The 26,700-nt window shown below is 40.2% G+C and overlaps 1 protein-coding gene across 3 annotated transcripts in view; it reads right to left on the reverse strand.

The window, feature by feature from the left end:
- SCHIP1 (schwannomin interacting protein 1) overlaps positions 1 to 26,700 on the reverse strand; it is a 290,784-nt gene that overhangs the window by 45,456 nt on the left and 218,628 nt on the right. For 2 of the 3 annotated variants that reach the window (XM_072142912.1, XM_072142913.1), the window contains one exon: positions 11,665 to 12,249. In XM_072142912.1, the coding sequence (XP_071999013.1) occupies positions 11,665 to 12,249 (585 nt within the window). Of the gene's footprint in view, positions 1 to 11,664; positions 12,250 to 14,014; positions 14,172 to 26,700 lie in introns of those variants that run through there. The other variant, XM_072142915.1, reaches the window with a different exon arrangement.

The following is a 26,700-nucleotide window of genomic DNA, read 5'->3' on the forward strand; positions in this document are numbered from 1 at the left end:
TAACACTGAAGAGGAGAAGAACTCTGCCGCACATGTCTGATCCTATATAGAGCGGCACATTCTAGTGATGGAACAAAGTGCTCAGTTGCTCCCCCTGGGGCTGCACCGCACTCTCCTGAGGATCGGTTTTATTTATTCTGTGTGCAGAACTGGTATTATACTGCTTGGTAGATTTTATATCAAGATTGTCCTGGTAAAGATACAAAACTTAGTTTTCTATTACTTAAAAAAGGGAGAAGACAGATGGTAAGAGATGGAAAGCAGGGGATGTTCCTCTAGATTAGGCTCCGGTAATCAGTCTTACAACTTTTGGGCTCATCTACTTGTATATGATGTATTTGTTTCATTTTTGCTTCTGTTTTGTATCAGCTTTGCTCCATACTGTACTCTACATTGTCCATTTTCCCTCTCTATCTTTTTTTATTGTTTTGGATATGTGGCAGATATCCAGACAATATAAACATGTGCGGATTTATTCATATTTGAATGTTGGCTAGCATTGTTCAGATCCCTCTAGGCTACATAAACATGGATTGTAGCACCTGTTGTAAGGATACGTCAGGAGGATTCCCGACGTGTCCTTACAATGAGGGGTACAACATATCCGACTGTATGCACATACATATTCCTGTTCCACCCACTACGCCCTGAACAAGGGAAGGGGAGCAAACATCAGTAGCAGCCATTGATTGGCTGCTGCTGATGTTCAGGGTATTTCCCCCAGTAAAAATAACTGTCCTTACATATACACAGATTCATTATTGGGGACCTCCAAGAGTGTATGCTCAGTGGAGGTTGGGGATGGATGCAATACAGTGGCATCTGTCCCGCGATAGGATATTATGTATATGTATTCTCCAAATAGAAACAAAGACACAAATCCCAGCAAATAAATTATTAATTGTATTGACTTCTATCAACCAAAAAGTATCTGTGAGTTGTGGACATCTTCTTTTCAACACGGATAATAATAATAATATTTTTTTTATTCTGTAGCGTTTTACAGATTATGGGGAATATATACAAATAAAAAAAAAGACACTACAAAGTAATAACAGTCATATTAAACAATAGGAGTGAGGGTCCTGCTCACAAGAGCTTACAGTCTATGAGGATGAGGGGGTGACACAAGAGGTATAACAACTTGTATGATGGTCCAGCCATTCTTTACAAGGGAATGGAATAAAAATAATTTAATAAATAAAAATGCTGCTGCTTGAACCAGCCATCAGCCGCTTATATACAAAGTCCAAGGTTAATGGGACTGCAGAGAAGCCTGGAGTTTGGTACCTGGCGTTTTTCGGAAAACATAAGGGGGGAACACACAGAATTGGTTAATAAAGAGAGAGTTGAAATTTGATGGAGTTAGCGCATGTTGTAGGCTTGCCTAAAGAGATGGGTTTTAAGAGCCTGTTTGAAACTTTAGAGGTTGGGTATTAGTCTGATGGACTGGGGTAGGGCATTCCAGAGAATTGGCACAGCTCGGGAGAAGTCCTAGAGACATGAGTGGTAGGTTCAATTAAGGAAGAGAATAATCTGCTGGTTTGAAGAGCACGGGTTGGGAGATAGACTGATATAAGAGAGGAGAGGTATGGAGGTGCAACAATATACAGAGCTTTGTGGATGCTCATTTGGTCGTACATCCCTTTAACTTAGCTAATCATGGCCTTGTTCACCGAGAGGTGAACCATCCATCCATGAGAGATCAACCATCCTCCCTGCTGCTTTGTTTTAAGTCCGGTCACTTGTTTTGCTGGGCATAGAAGTCGCTCATTACCTGCAGTGGATGACTGATGTCACCCGCAGCGGTAGCGTCATGTTTCCATGACGATATGTCACGTGACACCCTCCCCCGAAATATCACGTGACCCGGTCATGTGACCGGAAGTACGCTTGGCGCCATGTGACTGGAAGTACTCTCGCCGTCTAGCAACGGGAAGCGACACACGCCGACGGTCCAACCAATACCAGGTTCCTAATTGGTGAGTGTGACAGGGGGGCGTGTTACTGCTTTAATTTAAACTCGGGCGCTCCATAGGTAATTTATCCCCACTAGACCAGCCAGGGATCAGTTACCAGGTCTCCGCACTGGACACCTGGAGGGTTATCCTACACTTGGAGATACCCATTATTCCACACCCAAGGGATACCTGACCACTATAGGGGTCCCACTACTATTTCTTGATAGCATTTCTGCCAGAAATCCCTCTGATGAATCCTAGTAAGGAAGAAACGCGTCAGGGAGGGGGGATGCTGGGTAATTAGTACAGGACAAGACCTGATACTGCCCTTGTAAGGGCGGGAGCTAACATATATTGGGGTTATGGACAGAAATAAGTGCTTTTTCAACCTGCCTGTCCTACCGCATACAGGAACATATCTGGATGTTTTCTGAGACTCCCGGCCACGATCACGTAGAAGGTAACACAGGGCACAATCTAGTGTACCCACGCAAGGTATACAACGTCTGAACCGGTAAGACTACTGCATCTTAGCCATTTTCAGTACATGAGATACCTGTTTGTACCTCATTGGCTCTTTATTTACCATCTATGTCTAGAGGATACCTTTGACTATAGGTGTCCGTTTGTACATTTGTATTACCTTTGTTGTTTGTTTTGTACTTCATCACCAATGGTGGGTGGTGATTTTTTAACATTAGTGAAATAAAGTTTGTTTATTTTAATTGTTCACTGCCATGCTGATAGTTATAAATACAACCTAAATAAAGTTGTACAAATAAGCAAAACCATAAGGGGGTCATATAATTGTAGTCTAGACATTTGTTTCCTTCTCTTTTTTGGGGGTTGGGGGGGGGGGGTTGGGCTTGCTATATCTATATCTGTTAGCCAAGTCAGTTTGTTTTCACAACTTTTTTTTTTTATTAAAGGCATTATATAAGGGAGAAAAAAGAAGATGAATGGTCTCATTGTATTTTTACTACACACCCCCTATAAAGTGCAGGTGCAATGAGTATTTCTACATCAGGAATTTTAGGTGGTTTTTCACTAATGGGACTCAGGATAATGGAGTCTTTGATGTAAAACCTCCCCCACATTCCATCTCTTACTGTTTATCCTTCTGTCTTCCAAATAGAAACTGATCTTAAGACTAATGACCTTTCTTTATCCTAGGAATTCTTTATTCCAAAGTTGTGAACATTTGGAATGTTGGTAGAAATAATCACCTTTATAAAATGTTATGTTTGAAAATTCTTGTCTTTTTTCATAAATGATTACACTATTTTGTAGGCAGTGTTGCCAAGAGCTGTCACTTTTACCCTAAAAGGAGTTTAGGAGAATAATAGTAAACTAATGGATGACAGGTTAAAGGGACTGAGTTGGTTCTGCATTGATAAGCGTTTATCTGAGATCTGTGGTGTCTTCACTCTCTACATGTGAACATACATAACAGTTGTTCAGATGACTTTAACCTAAACAAACACTCTCCTTTCATCATCATCATCATCATCCTCGTATATGGCAATGGATTATATACACCCTTCCTTTAATTGTATGAAGTTTGCCAGTTCCATATGCTGAAAAACAGACCCATTTCATGATATTCCCACCTCCAAACCATGTTCTTATTGTGTTTGTGGGGTGTTATTAGATGCATTTGGCCTCTAAACATGATGGGGCAGATTTATCAAGCAGTCTGAAAGTCAGAATATTTCCAATTGCCCATGGCAACCAATCACAGCTCCCCTTAAAAATATTCATGAGCACTGGTGAAATGAAAGCTGAGCTGTGATTGGTTGCCATGGGCAACTGGAAATATTCTGACTTTCAGACTGCTTGATAAATCTGCCCCGATGTGTGTTTTAGCTTTTAGAGTTCAATTTTGGTCTCATCTGACCAGACTACATTCTTCCAGCATTTCACAGGATTGTTAAAATGATGTCCAACAAACTTTAAATGTGCTTTAATATGAGTAATGTATGTTGAGCATACAGACCATGGAGCCTGAGCGCATTACTTACCGTATATACTCGAGTAAAAGCCGACCCAAGTATAAGCCGAGGCCCCTAATTTTACCACAAAAACTTGGTAAAACCTATACTTTTTTTTTACTCGAGTATAAGCCGAGTTTGGGGTTTCAGCACATTTTTTTGTGCTGAAAAACTAGGCTTATACTCGAGTACATATGGTATTTTTTTCTTTTAAACAATTATACCTGCTGATTTCATTTCCTGTCTGATAATTATTTTCACTTCTGTGTCCAAGCTCTTGCCAGATGTATCTAGTCTTGACTGGTTTATGGTGAAATAATGTTCTTCCCACTTCTGGATTATGGCCCTAAAATTACTCAGTGGAACCTTCAGTAGGCACCTTTTTATTGAGCTTTAGTTTAATTAGGAGTGCTTTCTAATAACTGATAGATCCCAGCTGGTGTCATGACTTTATAAGGCTTTTTGCACCTCTCTTTCTTCATGTGTTCAACACTTTTTACACGTGTTATTTCTATTTATAACGTAACATACCCTAACCTATGGTCATCTTGGGCTGACTTCTTTACCAGTTTGGATTGCATTGGTTGTTACCAACATCTCGTGACAATGTCATGAGAAATATACAGTAGATGTAAAATTATATTTAATTTGTGACGTGATTATTATGGACTTCACCTGCTGTATGACTGAAAAACAAATATGGACTAACCTGGATATGGATTTTTGTGAAAAAATCATTAACAAGACAACTTTATTCAAAAAAATGATTTGGGAGTAATTTTTACAGAAAAGTTTCCTTTTCTCTAATCTTACACATAGCTCCTGCAGTCAGATGGACATGCTGATTGTTACAGGTTGTAATCACAGGCCTCCCACCAAGTCTGACTCAATAGATCATCATAGCCAAGCTGTGAATACAGCACCTGCCGTCAATCTTCCTGCAATTTTAATTAACACCTGTATTCACATATTCCCAGTTGAGCTCCATCTTGCCTATACAAGCTATTATCCGACAGAAAGAAGAGCCTTTCCACACTGCATGGTAATATAATCACTTGTAAACTCCTTATGACACAAGCGAGTCATAGACACCAGCTGTAATATTAAGGTGCGGTAGTTCTGCCACTGAGATCCTCAAACTGCTGCTATTAGGATTTTTGTACTCATCAAACTTTAGTTCTGTATAAACTTTTTTTCTGCATTTAAAAAGGACAACTGCATCCTGAAGATCTGATTCATTCTAATTATCTGGAAGAGACTATGAAATAATGGGTGAATTCATCAAACTCTGACTAGTTTCTTGAGTTTCTTTGTGTGCCTTTACAGCGACCATTAAGTGTACTACTTCTGATGCCTTTCTACAGTGCCGCATAAGAAGAAGACTGTGGTTGCTAACCAGACACCCTGCAGACAATTTTAATTTGAAAAACAATTTTGCATTCTTTTGCACAGAAAGAGGGAAGCACAGTGGCTCAGAGGGGAAGCACAGTTGTTCAGTGGTTAGCACTACAGCCTTTCAGCGCTGGGGTCCTGGGTTCAAGGTCAACATCTGCAAAAAGTTTGTATGTTCTCTCTGTGTTTGCGTGGGTTTCCTCCGGTTTCCTTCCACACTCCAAAACATACTGGTAGGTTGCTTAGATTGTGAGCCCCATGGGAAAAGGGACCAATTTGGCGCCGCTGCGTAATCTGTGTGCGCTATATAAATAATATTATTATTATTAATAAAAGTTGGCTAGTAGGATAAACGAAACCCAAAATTGTGCTGTTAAAAACTTTAACATGAAAACATGTGAACATGTAAAACAACTCCAAAGATAAGGAGTTAAAAGTTGAAAAAGGTTGATAAAGAGTCATTAACAAAAATAATAAAATGTACGTACATTGCTACAAAAACAAGCATAACGAACTCCTCAGAGTTTTGATATGTTAAACGTAAAGTTGATCCTGCTGTCTATTATATCACAGTTGGCTAAAATGTCCAATTTTGCTGGGTTTGGGAGCTTCCCATTTATCCTCTGATGGAGATAGAAAGGGAGCTTACAAGTTTAACTATCCAATTCTTGTTAGTGGAAGATAACTCTGGCAATTGCCACTTCTATTCAGAACACAAGTATTACTGCCACTGGTGTGGACATACTGGTTTACCTTACTTTAGTATTAGTATTAGTATTAGCTTTAAAGGAAACCTACCACTTGAAGTGGCAGGTATAAGAGGGAACTACCGGGCACCAGCTCAGGGTGAGCTGGTGCCGGAGCTTATTTTTGTTAGTGAAAATCCCAACAAAAGTTGTAAATAATAAGGGACTACCACCATTCAACATAACAGCAGCTACAGAAACAACAATCATACTAATGGGAGAATATTGTTTCCACCCAGATCCCTCATAAGTTCTCATCTCAACATTTCAGATGTCGTATTCTGCACAAAGCTGCACCCCAAATATCCTGCAAATCAGAGGTAAGACTTGATTCCATTACAGTCCTATTGTCATACATTTCAATAGCCTATGTGTTATATGAGCATTGTCCCTCCCACAGACCCCGATACTGAACAGTACAGGAAGTCCCCAGGATAGGTTACATACAGGATAGGTTCTGTAGGGTTGTTCTTAAGTTGAATTTGTATGTAAGTCGGAACTGACAACAATTTTTGGTCTCTGTCACAACTGGATTTTAAAACTGTTGGGTTGTCATAAGCACCAGGATTAACAATAAAGCTTATTTGCGGACACCTGTGATAACTGTTACAACCGATCATTGTAGCCTGGGACTAAACTACAGTAAATTACTAACATCCAGTGGTCTGTTTGTAACTAGGGGTCGTCTGTAAGTCGAGTGTTGGGGACTATCTGTATTTATATTAGTTGTGACCTTCTCTTTGGAAGTCTGCTCAAGCATGCCTTATATTTTTAGTAAAATCTGTACCATGTACCCATAAGTATTAACAGAAAAGTTGTAGATTTTAATATCCTTTAGGTAATCAAACATGATCACTTGATATTTACAACTAAATCTTCTCCATACAGGTTATCTAGAGCTAGTAGTTAAAATAAAGCACTTTTATATAGAGTATTTATGTACAAGTACTGCTAGGATTTTCCTCCCAATCACATTGGCTGTCACACAAGAGTGAATCACTGAGCCCATGTTGTACAAGTTCCAGGGAAACATGTTTGCTTCCTTTTTAAGATCTGGATTTCCTTTCTGTTATCTTACTTGCAAAATGCTAGGTTAATGATCTTCAACTGGTCTCAAACTAGAGATTTTAGACAAAAAGGAGGTGACTTAGGCACAACTTTTGATGCATGTGTGACTATAATAGATACAAAAGATTTTGACCAAAGGCAAATATTTGTTTAGTTTTAAGCCCATTGAAAAGAATGGTTCAATAACACATCAGTGACAAATCATTGAAGCCAGGAAGAGAAAACCAATGTGTATGTGTCCATAAGCAAAAATGAGTTTAGTGAAAAATTACTGGTGTGAAAAAAAATTCCAATGTGAATCCGCCCTTAGTGTATCATCTGCCAATCCTCAGGGTTTACTCATAGTTTCCAACCTCTCTACACCATCCCTACAGGAATTAATATGAGCAAATATGTTTATTACCGCTATCTCCATGCTCACAACACACAATTACAATGACATCAGCCTTTCCTGTCATCATGCAGCACTACTACAAAACACCCGGCCTCTAACATCATGTCCTCTAGCTAGCTAGATCCAAATCTTTCTTAAAAAGCACTTAATGTATTTCCTCCATCTAATTTTGACTAAACCCACCATTTCCACTCAAATGTTGGCACTACCATAGCTTCTGGATAGCATGGCCACCGGGTCCAGCTTTTTTCTTTCCTTTATTGCAAATATGGAATCACTTGCACATTCATGCCAAATACACCTTAAAGGCATCGCTAGAATCCACTTATTTCTTACTATGGAAAACATCACAATTATTGTTGCTCTGATTCATTTGTGTCTAATAACTCTGTCTCGATCTCACATAACTCTTTCCACTCCAATCTTTCCTAATCACAGCAGCCAGGCTGATTTTTCTATCCTGTGCCAGCCACTGCCCCATCTGGCCATCTACTATAGAAAGTATCTAAACTTATCCCCGTAACCAACAGAGTTCTCTCCACCGCATATTTCTTTAGCAATATTTCATCCGCAAATATTTTTTTTTTTTCACTGAGATTGTAGTTGAGAAGAGTTGCAGTGTAGAGTACAGAGGAAAGACAGCAACATCCTGACTCCTGGTGACTTCAGATCTCCTTTGTCCACTACACTGGCCTCATTATACCTGTGCAGAATAAAGTCAACTTTAAACTAAGGCTGCATTCACATGGTCCTGGTTGGAGAAGGGAAGGAGAGTGAGCGCTTTTATCCTCTCCCTTCTCTATTGAAAGCCGAGCAGCGTCTCCGCATCTGTGGAAGAGTATATGGCATGTCCCATACCTCGCAGCATAGCCGCCCGGCTCGGTCAGGGTGCAATGAGACACAATGGGGCTCATTTACAAAGGGTCGCATGCGCACTTTTGTCAGACAGTGCACCGTTTTCAGGGCTAAAATGGCTTGCACAGGTATTTAAGAAGAGGGTGCGCTTGAATTGTGGCAGACAAGACCCTTTTTGTGGCTCAGCTGCGCTGGCTTCCATGCAGCAACAAATTAGGGGGTGTGCCATCAGACTGTCCAACTGACTCGGACTGAGCGCGGGATTTAACTTTCAAATTGTGTCGCATGCCCGAGCACCTAGGTGCACCTAGATTAAAAAGATGGTGAACTCTGTCAAACCAGAGTGGGGAAGGGACACATTTATGATATCGCGCGCACGATCTTAGTGAATCGCGGAGTGGTGCATTATAGATGGACAATACATTTTCTGTGAACTACAGAGGGAATGTAAGTAAATGTGCCCCAATGTGCTTACCGGGACCAGGCGCCATAGACCAATATGGTCCAGGATTTGGCTGAATGGGGCCCAAGAACAATGGCATATAAGTAATAGCCTAAATATTAGAAATACATGTGCTTTAATAGGGACTGTCCATTTTCAGTAAATGAAGCATATCATTTGATTAAGCAATGTTATACAATTTTCTAATGTACTTGCTTATTTTTCATAGTTGATGTGGTATTCATTTGCTGCCAGTGTATAAAAAAACCTGAACAAAACCGATGAACCATGCAAATGTGTGTCCATCACATGATCAGGGCAGCTGATTACAAGGTTAGACCAGAAAATAAATGTAATAGTGAAAAAGATATATTGGGACACTGTATCATTTATTGTACCAGGAATAAACTGCATTTGCTGATGCATTAACAATATAAAACTTTTTGTTGTAATCCAAATCAGTAGAGCAGCATCCAGTTACAATGCTAGTTATATGGAGTAACATCACAGTTTAAACTGGTAAACTCTACAATGTAACAATATCATTTTTCAATGCATTTGAAGTTCTGACAATACACACAAAATATTGTCATGATTATGGTAACAACAGTCTCAAATAACAAACATTTGGAATCACAATAAACACAGATGGTAGATAAATACAATCATGTAAAGTCATTCTGTATAATAGTATCTTTCTACACCTGCCTGTTATAACAACACGTCTTCTAGGGTTATGTCCCTTTGTAAATCTTCATAGGGAAAAGGGGGTAAAGGAGAACTGTGATCATGTCTAGCATTTTAGGAACTTTTTCACAGATGTCTAGGAAGACAATGTTTTGCCAACAAAAGAAACTCCCGGATTGGTCCAAACGCTTCCTAAAGTCTATGCTCCTTTTCTCATGTCAGTTGTGTAGTTGTGTCTCACATCAGAATTCAATGTGGCTACTGAGTGGTGTCTGGAGCTGATTGCCATATGGCATGTAAAGAATAGCAGATGTGTCAAACATAACAAAATAGTGTAAGACGCACAAGACCGCAATGCAGGACAATTAGAAATAGCTTCTCACACATCTATCAGTATAAGCACGTGTACATCTTATATATCAAAGAACATTTCCCCCCATGATAAAGACGTCATTGAAGTGTCCACTCATTGAAGTGTCAAATACTTCCATGTATGTCTGGGAGGAAACACAACTGGCATGTGCTATGGAATGAAAAGTGAGAGTATCTCCATACACACAGAACATACATAGCGCCCAATAGATGTACTAGAGAGGTTTATGGCTTCCGCACACTGCCATATAAACTTTGCGTATATCGGTGGTCCATGTTCATACATTTAAATGTATCAGTTATTGTCTAAAAATAGGGAAAACCCTCACTACTCGGGAGGAAGACCTAAGGTTCCAGTAATGGCCCTAAGTCTCCAGGTCCTGTTGTGCTGATGTCACATTCATTCTACGAATGACCAATGTGCCAATCCCTGGATGCCACATGCAGAATGAATGACCAAAGACTGATGGACACAGATAGGACTTTTTGCTATTTGAAGATAATTTTTTTTTCATGGTTCACAGAAAACATTAATCAACACTAGTTAGATAGAAAATAAACTGCACTATAGTCATACATTAGATGAGGCTCCAATATCTGACCATGAGACTCTGAGCTGAACAGTATCTGGTCTGCAGGGTCAAAGGCCATTCAAGGGACAATGGCTAATGATAGGAGCAGCACCTGTTCTCTTCTTTAAATATCAGCAAATGCCTGGTCTTTGGGAATTTTACCCTTCTGTTTACATGATCCTGTAGTGCTGCAGCAGAAAATCACCCTATTACTACATCAGAAAATTCAGCATTGATTCTATAGGTAGGATATCTCTTTAAGCCTTACAAATTGTGTACAAATTGTGGGCCATACAGAACTGACTTTTGGTCTGATGTTTGTGGCTTGTGTGTAATCTGTGTGTACAGTCCACAATAACGATTGCCCAAGGCGCATACATGGCCAGGAATAGGACCTGCTCTGAGTCTTGTGGCTTTTGCCGTTGGCTCATATACTGGGTCTATTGTTTGTGGGGTCTCTGTGTATGAGCCCATATAAATGAATTTGTTTGTGTGCTGTCCACTGAAACAACATATAGTACACAGACAAAAACAACATTAATGTGCATGAGGACCAACATTGCACCACTCAAAGTATCATTCAACCAGTATGAATATAGAAACACAGGACTCTGTGTGCCTCTGAATAGGATCAGTACCTGCTGATTCAAAAGAGAGTAATGTTGCAGCAAATTTCAGCCCCTTATGATTTGTGACAGACATCCAAGCTGAAATCCACATTAAAACCTACATAGAAGGCCCCTTTCACATGAACGGATGATTTCTCCAGTCTTGTATTTCTGTGCTGTATGAATTTGTACATACGTGATGTATGTGCACGTATATCACGGTATCCGTACCGTATCCGTATAAAATACTTTGGGCTGGCAAATGATGGATGACTATTGGCTGGCTGACAGAATGCACCTCCCACTGGTTCTGGTCTCCCTGGATACTGCACGTAAATATATATATATTTTTTTTAATGTCTCGCTCACAGTACGGCATAGTGGGCAATACGGCCATGTAAATGTAAATGCCCACTGAATTAGAAACACTACACAACAGGTAGCATACAGCTTTTTCATATTTGAAATAGGCCTAATACAAGAGGCAACATTAACTATTACATATCTTTTAACTGCAAAATAAACACAGTTATTTCAAGGAAACCTAAAAAAATGCAAACAAATCTGAAGACTTACCGATGTGTAATTTGATCTTGCTTGTTTCTGGTTCCTCGATTCTTGTTCCTGGAACTGTAGTCCTGCAAGGTGCTTCTCCAATGCTTCCCAATCCATTGTGGGAAGCTGAGGTTCCTCCCTCATGACGCCACCTGTACCAACAAATGGGTTCATTGGAGACCCTCGTACAGTGTTATTCTGAGGTTTTGGAGGGCTGTGCTTTCCTCTATTTGGGGGCTTTCCAGTTACTAGGTTTCCATTTAATTTGTGCTGAAGAGTGGGGTTTCCATTGGTGGCAGAAAGATGACCACCTTTAATGTCCTCAAACTCTTCTGCTAAGCTCCTGGTAGTGACGGTCCTTGCAAAACAATTGTCCTTAGGAAAGCCATCGTCACCGCTAACTTCTTCTTCCTCATCTTCATCCTCCCATTCATCGCTCACCTTGTCCACCATAAAGTCCTCCTCCTCATAATCCTCCAGGGCAGCCAGATCCAGGCTGGGGGATGACTTACAGTCTGAGCAAGGGGTCACTTTATTGGAGCTGGATTCGGAACTTGAGCGGCTGCAAGCATCACTTCCTAAATCCATGCCATCCTCTCTGTAATCCTGTAGGTCGCCGGCATGCAAAGGAGAAAGAAAGAAAGAAAGGAGAGACAGATAAGTGTGGGTTTCTTTTCATCAAAGTCAAGCAGCCTGTCTATACACGCTCTCTAGGGAGAAAAACACACATGAAGCAACTGGAAACTGCCAGCAAGAATATCCATCCCTTGAGGCTGTAAAGATTCCTGTCCTTCCCCTCCTCCTCACCCAGATCTCTACACCAGTCACAATGAGCAAAGGCATTAACATACACACAGCTGACAGTGTGATAATAAGCAGTGTGCCCAATATTAATATTCCTCATGATAATTACCACCATGCTCAATTGCAGTTGTAAATTTCACCTATCAACGTTCGGGCTGGCACATCGCTGCCGCTCGTCCTTACTGCAATACAAGTCAAATAGAACTAAAGGAGAATACATTTATCTCTAGATACATAAATCAGTGTCATTGTTCCAGCTATATTAAAAGAGCAATTGCAGAAACAGTAATTTCCCACTGGGAACCTGTAACATATCCCATTTTACCCAATTGCTGTTATGCTACAGACTTCCATAAATAGCAGCCTGCTTCCTGCATACAGATTGGCAGGGCAGTGATACATTGCAAATCTGCTATTTATATAACTGTGTAGCTCCAGTAAGTGGAAATAAATCTAAAAGAGGACTAGTCACTAGTCGTACATGTTGCTTTCTAGTACTTGTAGTCTTTGTTCCTCTGTTATTCCTGCTAAGCATCAGTTGACAAGTCAATGCCAGTTGCGGATGGTCCAATTGGAACACACAGTACCAGACGTGTCTTTGCCAAGGGGAATGGTAACACCAACAATTTAATCATAAATTCCTAGAAGGAGTAACAGAGGAGGATTATTACATTAAGGTTATGTTAATACAAGTATTAACGGAGAGATGATCAATCCTCATCGGCCTTAAATTGGAGAAAAATTATAAAATCGGATTCAGAATTAGAACAACTAAAGCAATAATAGAGCAGAAGTGTGATAATGTATCTGCTGTATGTGAAGAATGGGCACAGAGCCTGGACTTCAATCCTCCTCCTACATGAATAAGCATTTCTGTGCTTGGGTACCGCTGTGGTATACACCTACCTCCTGGATGAATGGCGATATGTGTGGTATATACCAAACACAGATCTGGCATAGCACACCTACCTCCTGGATGAATGGTGATATGTGTGGTATATACCAAACACAGATCTGGCATAGCACACCTACCTCCTGGATGAATGGTGATATATGTGGCATATACCAAGCACAGATTATACTTCATAATATTTCTACCAAGACTTTGTACCAAATTGCAGGCCACAGACAGATCTTAGAGGATATAAGAAAGGACCAGGGAAATCATCAAAGGAAGACCCTAAAGATAAGAGCAGCTACTCATACAGGAACCCTATACAATGTGGTAGGTGGCACACCCCAGACCTGATCCTGACATTCAGTACTAATATATATATATATATGTATATATATATACACACACACACACACACACATATATATACACATACATATATGCATACATAAATACATCAATCCTTACACACATGTACACATATATGTGTACATATATTTAAACACAAATCCATACATACAGACTTGTACATAAATATTTATATCTACTATACTCACATACATGTACATATACTCTATACATACATGTACACATACTACATCATTTCTACAGGTGGATACATGATAAAGTATAGTCATCTTCTGCTATGGAGGCTGCAGTGTCACCCCATACCTGCTGCCCGGAGTCTGTAGCTTGTACCCCCTCATCCCTGGGTGACGCAGCTGTATGCCGCAGCAGTGAGAGGCTCCTGGGCTCCGTGCACCGGCGCCGCCCGGCATATACATCCACAGCTCCGGAAACTCCTCACTCCCTGCACGTCACTGCGTACAGGAATAGGGAATAGGAATTCCACAGTCTACGTAACGGCGCGCGGTGATTGGAGTGCCAAGTGCGGCTGAATTACGCAGTTTACGTAGGTGCATTGTCAGACAGCGCCATCTAGTGGAGAGAGGCACTAGCTACATCAGGGCACGCCCTCGCTACATCCATACAAAGTGCTGTGTGTGCTCCAAAGTACATAACCAAGATGCAGGGGGCTGCGGGGTTATCAGGAGGCAAAGGTGCATAGATATAGGGAGGAGCAGGAAAGGAGTTTGGAATGTAAGGGGTCAGGAGAGGACAGGAGCAGAGCTGAGCTCTACCTAATCTCCCTAGGGCTCAGGCTGGATGTCAGAAGGCGGCAGTCACCATGGAGGGCTACACGTCCTCAAGCCCTAGACATGGCTGCCAGGAGGTTTATATCCCAGAATAACACATTATAATAAAACTGTGGCCACACAACCGTCTTCCAACCTAAGTAACAGTGCGGTTAGGTATATGTAAATGGAGTAGGTAAAAGGTACATAGGGACATGAGAGGAAACTCCAAACCTGCTGCCACAGCATGTACCAGTCACCTCTCCTGGCTGTGCTCCAGGCTGGGTTTAGGGTGGTGGAGGCCTCTAAGTAAAACTTCACTTCCCAAAATATTGTTCAATGAAATAAATGTTGCTCCCCGGAGAAAATACTGCTTCTCCAAAGATCCCTGATAACAGAATTACCCTTAAACTAATACTGAATAAAAGTCACAACAGAACCTCATCATACACAACTCAGCTGCTGCAGAACCTCAAAACACACACATTAGCTGCTGCACAACATCATTATGTATATCTCAACTGCTACAAAACTTCAAAGCACACACATTAGCTGCTGCAGAACATCATAAAATCCATCTCAGCGGCCGCAAAACCTCAAAATACGCATATCGGCTACTGTAGAACCTCATAGTACACAGCACTGACTTTGCTTTCTCGTTCTGTGGTTCTCTGTTTCATTGGTCATCTGATTTGGTTTTTGTTCAGTACCATGGGACGGAACTGTAATACCAAGCTCAGCTTCTAAAAGCTGTGTGCTGTGAAGAGGCTGTAGCACTTGTCTAAACACCCAGGTTTGATTTTAGAAGGAAGGAAGCCATGGATGACAAATATAAGAAGATTACCACAGTCACAGTGCTTGGATCTGTGAGTAAGAGTCCCTGGTTTATCATGCTAGATTTTGATGATATATTTAAAGACTACATGTTCAAAAAAATCAGATATTATGGACATACGCTTAATAATACAAAGTGAGGTCCTCACCAGATCTTATAAAATATGTTCTTAGGATACATTGGGGCTTATTTACTAAGGATCGCGCAGCTCACTTTCGTCAGACTGGGTGCCTTTTTCGGGGATAACATGGCTTGCACAAGTATTTAACAAGTGTCTGCTTGTGTCGCAAGCCCATGCACTTAGATGCACCACTTAAAAGATGCTGAACTCTGTCGGACCTGACCTAGAAAGCGACACATGCAGGATATCGGGCGCACAATCTTAATGAATAGCGGCACAGTGCATTATTGTCGGACAATGCACCTACGGTGAACTTCACAAAGAAGGAACTTACCTTTTAAATGTGAAATCAGCCAAAATACATCAAATGGCTAAACATAAATTATATATGCAGTGGGACAAAGGAAACAAATGAATGTTTTTATTGGTGAAGAAGCAAAGGGAGAAAGCCTTTGTCCACTCTATTACTACCTCTACGGTGAAAACCACAATATATAGTGGAATTTTTATAAGGCTCTTTATAACCTCCCAAACCTCACAGAAGGACCTTACCAGGTGCAGTAACTACCGGCCGATCTCCCTGTTGACTGCGGATGTGAAGTGGTGGGCAAAGGCACCTTCTACACAGACTCATTTCTCCTGAGCAAACAGGGTTTGTTAAAGGTCTTCAGGGACGAGACAACAAATGTAGGGTTATACGTTAGAAGTACTCAAACAGATGCCGGGAAGGCCTTTGCTAGGGTTAGCTGGCTATACATGACCAATATCCTGGAGAGATTTGGCATCCCAGACAGATTTATTGGAGCAGATAACTCCTCAATGGCATCTTTTTCTCCCCTTTTAAGATTAGAAATAGCACTTGATAGGGATGTCCCCTGTCCCTATACCTCTACATATTAGTAATGGAAACAGTGCTGCAAAGTATTAGACAAGATCCAGAAACATGGCATGCAGATTCAAGGTACAATGCACAAAACACTGCATTTGCAGATGATTTGCTAGTTATTTTGATAAATCTGAAATTCTGAACTTTTTCCTTCGTATTTCAGTGGCCCTCAAAGTCCTTAGCTCCCCAAAAATCCTGCAGACCTGTTTCATCTCCATTATGTGCCTTTACTAGGCGCCATTGACTCGCATTTACAATTCCTATCAATTTGTGGTTCGGGAGGAAGAACCTGTGAAAGACGTACATTCTACCCAAATTTACCTGTCATCTACAGAGTGCCCCTACTGAGTTTCCAAAAGCCTACTTTTGCGTATAACATGACTATTCACATCTTTTATCTGGGCCTTTGGGAAATCTAGACATTTCTATTTGCAACAAGTCAGAGTCAGGCTGAAAGGAATTATGAGGGTTCTGATGTTACCACTCTTTACTGGGCCACGCAGTTGCAAAGATGGCTAGATTTGCATGACCCAAAATCCACCTCATTAGATATCCAACTAGAACGTGACTTACTATCACATTATGAGAAATTGCAGCTGTGGGGTATTCCACACTTGCAGCCTACACCTTGTAATAGTTGTTTAATCAAAATGGTAATCAAAGTTATGGGTAACTTACAGACCAAATGGAAAATATTTCCCAAAGTCCCAGGACTAACGCCCGCCTCACTCTTACCTTTCGTAAAAGGTCCAAAGAACCGTCATGTTGGCATAAACTTAGAGAGTTGACAGTTATATACATAGCAAAAGGGTCAGGAAAGACCCTCCCCACAGAGCAAAAGGTGCTAACATTATGTGCCCCGGGAGATTTTTTGCAGACACATAGAGTAAGACAAGTGTGTAAACAATTAAATAGTGTAGTCCCGGAGCAGTTCCACACAACATGGTTTTTGGATCTCCTTTGGATCGAGATCAGATTGCAGTAAGGGAATGTGATCTAAAATTGACTGTGAATTACTAAAGCTGCAAACGGAAGGTACTCCTAGGTTCTTAAACTGAAATTACTCAGATCTTATGCAACGCACATGGGTTCCTAAGATGTATTAGAATTCAAGAAAACTCATATAAACTACTCACAAGATGATATAGGACCCCCTAAACTCTTGCACCCAATCGATAGCAACATCCCAAGTGAATGCTGGAGGTGTGAGAATGCAGATGGTGACATTAACTATATCTGGTGGTCTTGTGCTAAGATAGTACCTTTCTGGGAACAAGTCATAGCTTCTATCACTGAGATATATGGGTCACGTGTTGAGTTAGAACCTGCCTCAATACCTCTACTTTGGAAACCGTCAGGCTCCTTTAAAACATGGAAACATGATCTCACCACCATATTGATTTTGGCAGCAAAACTCCTGATACCCAGATTTTGGAGGTCGGAAAACCCTCCAACTATATAGGGGTGGTAGACAAAGTCAGCAAAATGTATAGAATGGAAGAGTTAGCCGTGGGTACCAGAAACAAATTTGTTGCCTTGTGGAAACCATGGAACAACTGGAGAAAAAAATACCTCCTCTGCCAAACAACCCACATAGTTTATACGGCTACTGGTCATGAAAACCCTTCTTAGATGTATAACTCGTAAAGTGTAGGCCACTACCATACAACCCAATTCCCTTCTGCCCCCTCCTTTTTCTCCCTTGGACATCCCTGCCTTGTTGGTTGCATGGTTTTGTTATGGGTTTTTCCTTGTTCATATACTAAGGTCACATGCTGAATTTGTATTTCTGTAAACCAGAAATGCTATGGGTACACTTAAAAGTTAAAAATATCAATAAAAAGAGTTTTAAAACAAACAAAATCAGGACTCTCATGCCAAGAAAGTCACTAGTCTAGAGCCAGCATAAAATTTCTGCTCAGGTAAGGAAATCCTGATCTACTTGATATATTTCTACTGCAGTAGAGGATCTGAGAATCATCAATGTCCTCAGCACTAGGCAATGTTGTCTGTATTTTGTACAGAAGCTCTATTACTCTGCCAAAATTAACTGTTTAAATTAAGTTTTGTTCAAACATTTTTGCTGTTTTAAATGAGGTTTCCTTTATTTTTAACAATAACTTACTTTTTGTTAAATTTGCATTTGCTTCTAGTCTAGGGTTTTGGTGCAGTATACTGTAGTTCCGCTACTGTAATAGCCAGGTTCTCCCGAGCATCCCCATAGTGACACTGCAAAATGATTAAAGTGAAGGACACACTGCAATCTGGAGACCTACAGTCCCGCTCTCACTATTTGGGCGAGCGGCAGGACATGCATGGGTTCATTCAATGGTATACAAGTGTTGGAAATTGTCAAGCACAGTGCACATCAGGAGCTCTTTTATTACAATGTACAATAATGCTTATGTAGTCACAGCTACCACAGTGCACAGAATATTAAAAAGGGATTGCAGTGATAAATTTTGTCAGCACCTTGCAGGTTTACGATACCCACACATGCTGTAATCACAGTCGATATTAAACTGTTGGCCCAAAATTGAAGTTTCTGCCATATAAAAACTGACACTGGTAATATAATGGCTCTTCTAAATACAATTTATTGTAATCAGTTGGAAAAAACTTCAGAAAATGACTGCTGTTATCTGCTTTATGTTACCCTACTGTTGGCCTGAGGGTGTGCAGAAAGGTAGCTTTGGCACAGCTGCTTCAGCTAATATTCAGTCTTGGCCTCCTGGCAGATGTTGGCTTGGAAAGTGGATAAGAAAAGTGTGCGTACGGTACTGCAATAAAGGCTGCATATTTACAGTATGATGTACAGAGATTTATGAGCCTCGCATGTATGGTACAGCTCTGTAGCTGTTGCTATGACAATACAATGTGGAGCTCTTCTCTTCAAGTAAGTGGGCAGCCCTTATTTGTAAAACCAAGTATGACCTGGGGGACAAGAAAACCCCTGACAGCCTTCCTCTGCTCCAGAAACAAGCTAAAGTTCCAGGAGAGATCTCAAGAAAATATCATCAATTTCTTGTGAACATATCCTAAAAGAAAATCTGCAGGGTACAACCAAAACAGAGGCCCAGTGTGTTATCTGTCTGTGTATCCATCTAAAAAGGATTCATGGACATTGCTCTAGCAGCAGAACTCTGTTAGTAAATGACATTCTGGAATCCTGGTATATCATTTTTATACAGACTATGCTTCGTCTTGTTTTAACTCTTTGTGGACAACTTGTCATTACTATCTATTTCCTCAAGGGACAATGTACAGGATGTTCACTACAGTATTAAAGAATCATATGTACAGTTGGCACCACAATTGTAATTAATTAATGTCCATTAATGGGTTAAAACTTTTAAAACTATTAACATGCACTGGTAGCACTGGAACAGTGGAGAAAATAAGTTCTGATTATTGTTTTGAATTTATAGTAATTGAGTCCTTATTTAGGATTTTTACCAGGCACAGAAGACCTGATGGCAGCAGAAGAATGTCTAATATATAAAGCATGTATGTATGTGTGTATGTATGTGTGCATGTATGTATGTATATGTCCGCTAAAGGAATCAGCACCGTTGCGTTTACAATCACCAAATTTTGCAAAGCCGCTCCATGTGACTCAGGGAACGTCATAGAGTAAGTTTTGAACCAAAATTTGCACCTCCCTGCCCTACCATATACAGGAGTCATTGTCTGCTGGTAGTTAGAAACTGAGCCGTCAGGTGAGCCACAGGTCGTTAATTTAAGCTCTGATTGGTTACTATAGGCATTGAGTATAAAACAGCTTATGTGTGAGGTAAGATAGAGAGAGACAGACAGAGAGACAGTCAGAGGCAGTCATGTACAGAGAGACAGTCAGAGACAGAGACAGTTATGTAGAGAGAGACAGACAGAGAGACAATCCAGAGACACAGTCGGGAGACAGAAAGTCAGAGACAGTAACGTACAGAGACAGCCCAGAGACAGACAGAGAGACAGTCAAAAACAGTCACATACAGAGAAACAGACAGAGAGACAGTAAGATACAGAGAGAAAGTCAGAGACAGTCAAAGACAGTCACATACATAGAGACAGACAGAGAGACAGTCCAGAGTCAGAGAGACAGTCAGAGACAGTCACGTACAGAGAGACAGACATAAAGACAGTCCAGAGACAGTCAGAGACAGTCAGGGAGACACTTCTTGCTATCTGCGGGGGTCTCAGCACTCCCACTGATCAGCAAGTTAGGCCCTATCCTGTGGAAAGGGCCTAACTTGTCTTCGTGGGAAGACCCCTTTAACCTGTAATCACAGTTTAAGAATTGGTCTATGGTAATGTATACAATTTACAATATTTACTTAACCCCTTAAGGACGCAGCCATTTTGTAGCTTAAGGCTCAGTCCCATTTTTTGGATTCTGACCTGCGTCTCTTTATATGGTTATAACTTTTGAACACTGTTACTTATCAAAGCGATTCTGAGATTGTTTTTTCCCTACATGTTGTACTTCATTTTAGTGGTAAATTTTGGCTGATAAGTTTTGCGTTTATTTACAAAAAAAGAAAAAAATGATGAATTTTTAGAAAAATGTGCCATTTTCGTAATTCTAAATCACCGCGTTTTCAGGCAGATAGATTTACCACCTAAATAACTTGCCGAATAACATTTCCCATATGTCTACTTTACTTTTTCATAATTTTTGAAATGTTTGGATAATTTATTTTGACGTCACGCGGCTTACAAATCGAATAGCGATTTTCCGTATTTTCAGAATTGACTATTTTGGGGATAAATACTGTTTGAAATTAAATTTTACATATTTAGCAGTAAAACCACCCTATATAACCAACCCATTTTCAAATCTGAACCCCTCAAACTATCAGAAACAGCATTTAACCCCTTAAGATCTTCATAGTAATTGAATCAAAATGGCGGTGAAATTTAGAATGGTCAAATTTTGTCGGTTATACGTTCATTTAGCCCTAAAATGTACACATTTCCAAAAGATAAAAAGAGAAAACCCACCATAAAATTTGTTCTACAATTTACAGAGACCCCCCACATGTGGCCATGACTTGTTTTATGGGGGCACAGCGAGGCGCAGAACGGAAGGAGCCCTGCAGGTGCCAGGATTTTAGTTTTCTTGTTGCCCCCTTTTGAAGGCTATAAAATTTTCGCTTTTCCGTTATTTGGACGACATTTTTTTGCGGGACGAGATGCTTTTTCATGTGTTACCATTTTGGGGTTGGTATCACCTATTGTTGAAAATCTAGGAACTTTTTTTGAGGTCATGAGTAGAAAAGCATCAATTCTGTACTGGATTTTTTACTTTTTTTTTTCGTGTTCACTGTATATCCTAATAATCCTGTTATCTTTATTCTATGGGTCGATACGATTACGGGGATACCAGACATGAATATTTTTTCTTATGTTTTACTAAATTTGCCAAATAAAACCCTAATGTGGGGAAAAATCTATCATTTTTGCATCGCCGTCTTCCAAGTGGCATAACATTGTTACGTTTTGGCTACAGAGCTGGTTGATGGCTTGTTTTTTGCGGGACATGTTGTACTTTGCAACACTATCATTCTGGAGTACATATGTTTTGTTGATCACTTTTTATTGCATTTTTAGTGGGACATAATAGGTAAAAATCATAATTATTGGCAGGTTTTTAAAGTTTTTTTTTACGGCGTTCATCATATGGGTTCAATAGTTATTTTATTCTATGGATTGTTATGGACGCGGTGATACTATATATGTGGGGTTTGTGTTATGATTTAGACTTTTTTGAGCGTTATGTCTCTTTATATGTTTTGGGGCTTATGGGCATTTTTAGCCATTTATAAATTTATTTTTTATTGAAAAACATTTTTTTTTTACATTTTTTACTTGATCCACCATGGGACATGAACAAGCAATCATCTGATTGCTTTTTCATGATAATACTCTGCAATACTCATGTATTGCAGGGTATTAGCAGTGTCAGCCTATGCAGATGCATAGGCTGACACTTTGCCTTTAAGTTGACGTCACAGACGGCATCTTAAAGGCACTGCCTTCAGGCTTCTCTGGGGTCCCGATCGTGGGGTAAAGACCCCCGGAAGGCATGTCAACGCGACCGCGGCATTTAACGGGTTAAACACCCGCGATCGGAGCCCACTCCGACCGCGGGTGTTAGCCGGGGATGTCAGCGGTAGATTACCGCTGAAATCCCGCAATTTCCGATGCTGGTTCGGCTGCTGTGCAGTGCTGAACCGTCATCGTCTCTGCGCAGTAGCTGTACTGCGCTGAGCCCTATTCGCGGAACTCAGCGCGGTACAGCTACTGCGCAGAGCGCTAAGGGGTTAATATCTTTCTTTTGTATTTACATTTTCCATTAGCTTCTCTATTGAAGGCTATTAATAGATCTAGGGAAATGGACATTAACCCTTCCAAACTGTACTCTGAACCTTCTGGCAATTTCGGTTGAACATTTATTCCCTTATTAGAGCAGCTTCACTGAGGCCTAATCATATTTTCCAGGGAAGAGGTCAAATTAGCTGATAATTATCACAGGTGTCCAGATAAGACCGGCTACATTATTGATCTCCTTTAATTGTTCCGACCCTGTTTTCCTTTTTTTCTACTTCTGTCCTGTAATCAGATTATGTGAGATTTTCTCAGAATGCCAATTAATTACAGAAAATAATATGACGTGAGCTCTTATGTTCTGCTCACTACTTTAGCCTGCTCATTTAAAGTGTTGCTCTCTTCATTTCAGGCCTTGGAACCGAGGTGTAACTTCTGAGGCATAGAAACCTGCTGGGCCCCATAGCGTAGCAATAATGAGTGTACTAGGCAGTCCCCAGGATACGTACAAGACAGGTTCTGTAGGTTTGTTCTTAACTTGAAATTGTATGGAAGTTGGAATAGATATATTTTGTATGTTTTATCCCTATGACAAGTAGGGTTAAGATAATCAATGGTATGGTATCTTATATTTTTGCTTTTTAAATGATATTACGTATATTATTATTTAGGAGCACAGTGTGGGGCATAATTGTTATGCAGGGTGCATTATACTCTAAGTGACTGGGTTATTTTCTTGGCTGCTGTGCAGAGAAGTTTTGTGAACGATGAAGGCATCTTGGAATCAAAATGTACATCAACATATTACATAGATGTAACAGATTTCTAGATGCGACCTCTGTACTGTAGTTACTGACCCAGTATAGTTCAGAGTCTGTATCAAAATATTTAAACCAAAAAAGTTAATAATGTGTTTGTGGAATGATGTAGGATGGAAAACTGTAATGTGTGCTGGTGATGTGGGTGGAATGCACATGATTTACCTGGGTGAGGTCTCTAAAATTCCAAATTCCATTTCAAATGCTGCTTTTTCTTTTCTCTTTTGTCCGATACATTCGGTCCCCTACTTAAGAACACTCGACTTACATACGACCCCTAGTTACAAACGGACCTGTGGATGTTGGTAATTCACTGTACTTTAGTCTTAGGCTGCAATCCTTTGTTCATCCGTATTGAGAGCAGGAACAGATGTATGAGGACTTCACAGGTGAAGGCCCTTCTCAGTATAATTTGGTGGGTGGTTTAGGTGACCATAGGCCCCTAGAAGGCTTGGGCCCCAGGCTACTGCCCAAACCGCTTATATAATAATCTACAACTGCAGCAGTGTACACATATATACAGTTTATTAATTTGGTGGCTATGGCATTTTAGATATATACTGCAATTTGCACCTGGCAGGGAGCAGGGTAGTCTCTATTGTGTTATTACTATATTATTCCTCTATCACAGGCACACAAGCTGATGCTCCAGGACCAGTTTTATCGGAATCCAATTAAACTAACAATATGCTTTGGGAGGAAGCTAAAGTGCCTGAAAGAACAAATTCTATGCAGATGGTCCCATGGTCAGAATCAAAGCCGTTCTCTCAGAGCTGTAAGAAAGCTTAACAATGCTCATATGTAATGTGCCATATGAAATACCAGGATATGAGCTGTTAGCTGGAGAAGGGATCATTGTTGTTGCAGCACTTAAACACTATAAACTCGTGAAATCTAGACATCAAGAAGCGCTGTGTGAATTAGCGGCTAAAGCAGTAGCATCTGAACCATCTTGTGTTTATTATGAATCCTGATTGTGTCTCTTGCTGACCAAGCCAACAGGTCTGCTGTTCTATTAATCACTGGTGACATTTTACTTCTACATCTCCTCTTTAATGAAGCCCGTTCAGTGAAGTCAAAATTACAGCTTAATGAAGCGTTAACTTGTTTATCCTAGACTGACTTGGCTCTAGAGTATTTTTCTGTGCAGGTGCCTGTAAAGAGTGTTTCGAGCCTACGTATAGAGACAATTCAACAATTATTGTAGCATTGTGATTCCTCAATGTTATTCAAGTATAACTTATGACAATGTATCTAATTATGTAAGAACATAACCAAAGGGTTAGTTATTTGCATATCAGTACAAGCGGTCCCCTACTTAAGGACACCCGACTTACAGAGGACCCCTAGTTACAAAGGGACCTCTGGATGTTGGTAATTTACTGTACTTTTGCCTTGGGCTACAATAAACAGCTGTAACAGTTATCACAGGTGTCTGCAATTAAGCTTTATCATTAATCCTGGTTCTTATGACAACAAAACATTTTTAAAATCCAATAGCCATAGAGCCCAAAAAATTTTGGACTTGGATTACAATTATAATTATCCAAAGCAAATGTCAAGTCATAACCTCATGAAGTATATAAGCAGCTATCCTTACACCTTTTTGTTTGACTTTTTTAAAGTTCCAATATTTCAGAGGTGCAACGTTATGTCATTATCTCCCTCCTTCCCCTGCAGAAATGCTTCTTCTGATTGGCTAAAGTGTGTAAACTTGCTTATTATGTTTTGTATTACAGTATGGGAAAATTAGTAAAAAACTGATCATCATGTAAACACGTATGGGAGATTATGGAAAATAACTTTAATGATGGTTCCAGGTTAGACATTAGGGCGGGGAAGCATCCAAGTCGATATTAAATGCTAAAGTGGATATTAAAAGTGTAACTGGGTTGATATTACAGACATAGACCATACTCTGCAACGTCTTATTCTGTTTGTATATTTTCTGCAAAGCACTGAGTAATATGATGAAATTATAGAACTGAAGAATATTATTGGTAAAATATTTACATGTATGCTGACAGGTCTTCTTTGATATATGTATTTAGACATGCTAATGTCTGTATAACACTTGAGTATAAGTGTACAAATAAATAAATTGTTTCGCCATCTTCTGACGCTAATAACTTTTTTATTCCATGTAGCCTCGGGTCTGACAAAGACCCGAGGCTGTCATGGCAACCGATCACTACTCCCTGATGACGTCACGCGGAGTGACGATTGGAACTCACCTACGCTGCTCTTAATCCCAATCAAGGCAGTGGTCTTCTTTTATCCAGACACGGCAGGATCGCCTGGAAAATTAGCAGGTCGAGCGCAGGGACGAGATGTCTGGCGTTCTGGGCTGCTATTTATTCACCCCTCCTGCGTGATGTCACCTCCCTCTCCCATACTGGGAGATATCTATAACACAGGAGATAGATTCTTGTCTCTTGTCCCTGTTTTCCGCCCTTCTAAATATGTCTTTTTTTCCAGGCGATCCCGGTGTGTAGAGATTAAAGAAGAACACAACCGGGATTGGGATGAAGAGTTGTGTATGTGATCATGTATAGTTTGTTTTTTGTTAAACTTGATGGTAGTTTTCCTATAATATAAGGGGGAAAATCTAAATTTGCAATTAAGATAAGTTGCTTTGTATAGCCATAGAATAAACTAAGCTAATGCCTGGCTGCACCAAGGTTTGTGATATATCTAACTATGCAGCAGAATTATTAATGATATAAACACTGCTTGAATAATAAATAAAACACATAAACAACACACTGGGGGTCATTTATCTTATTTCCCCCATCTCTGAGCTCTTTTTGCGCCTGTTGTGAGTCTATTTTTTGCACCTCATATGGCTCTTTGTCAAATGCCTATGCCTTTCCTAACCATTATCAGGACTGGCGTGTTATTGCTATTGGCGTGTTATTGCAACTATTTGGACCCATATAGGCGCAAATCAATGTTAAATAGGGTGCAAACATCTGTAAAGAGGCGCAATGTAATGACAAATAGGGCACACGAACACATGGCGAATTGCGGCGTAAAATTCCCAAAAAAGCGCAAAATAGGCGGAAAACAGGCATTACGCATCAAAAAGGTGCAAAAACACCATTTATAGTGCATATTTTATTAATTTTCAAATGAACTCAAATTGAAAATTTTGATATATACAATGTATAGTCTCGGGCAAAGGGGGCAACTAGGCGATGTTTTTTTTAGTGTATCAGGGGATTTATTGTTTATT

This window comes from Engystomops pustulosus, chromosome 3 (assembly GCF_040894005.1).
Source record: "Engystomops pustulosus chromosome 3, aEngPut4.maternal, whole genome shotgun sequence".
Classification (NCBI taxonomy): domain Eukaryota; kingdom Metazoa; phylum Chordata; class Amphibia; order Anura; family Leptodactylidae; genus Engystomops; species Engystomops pustulosus.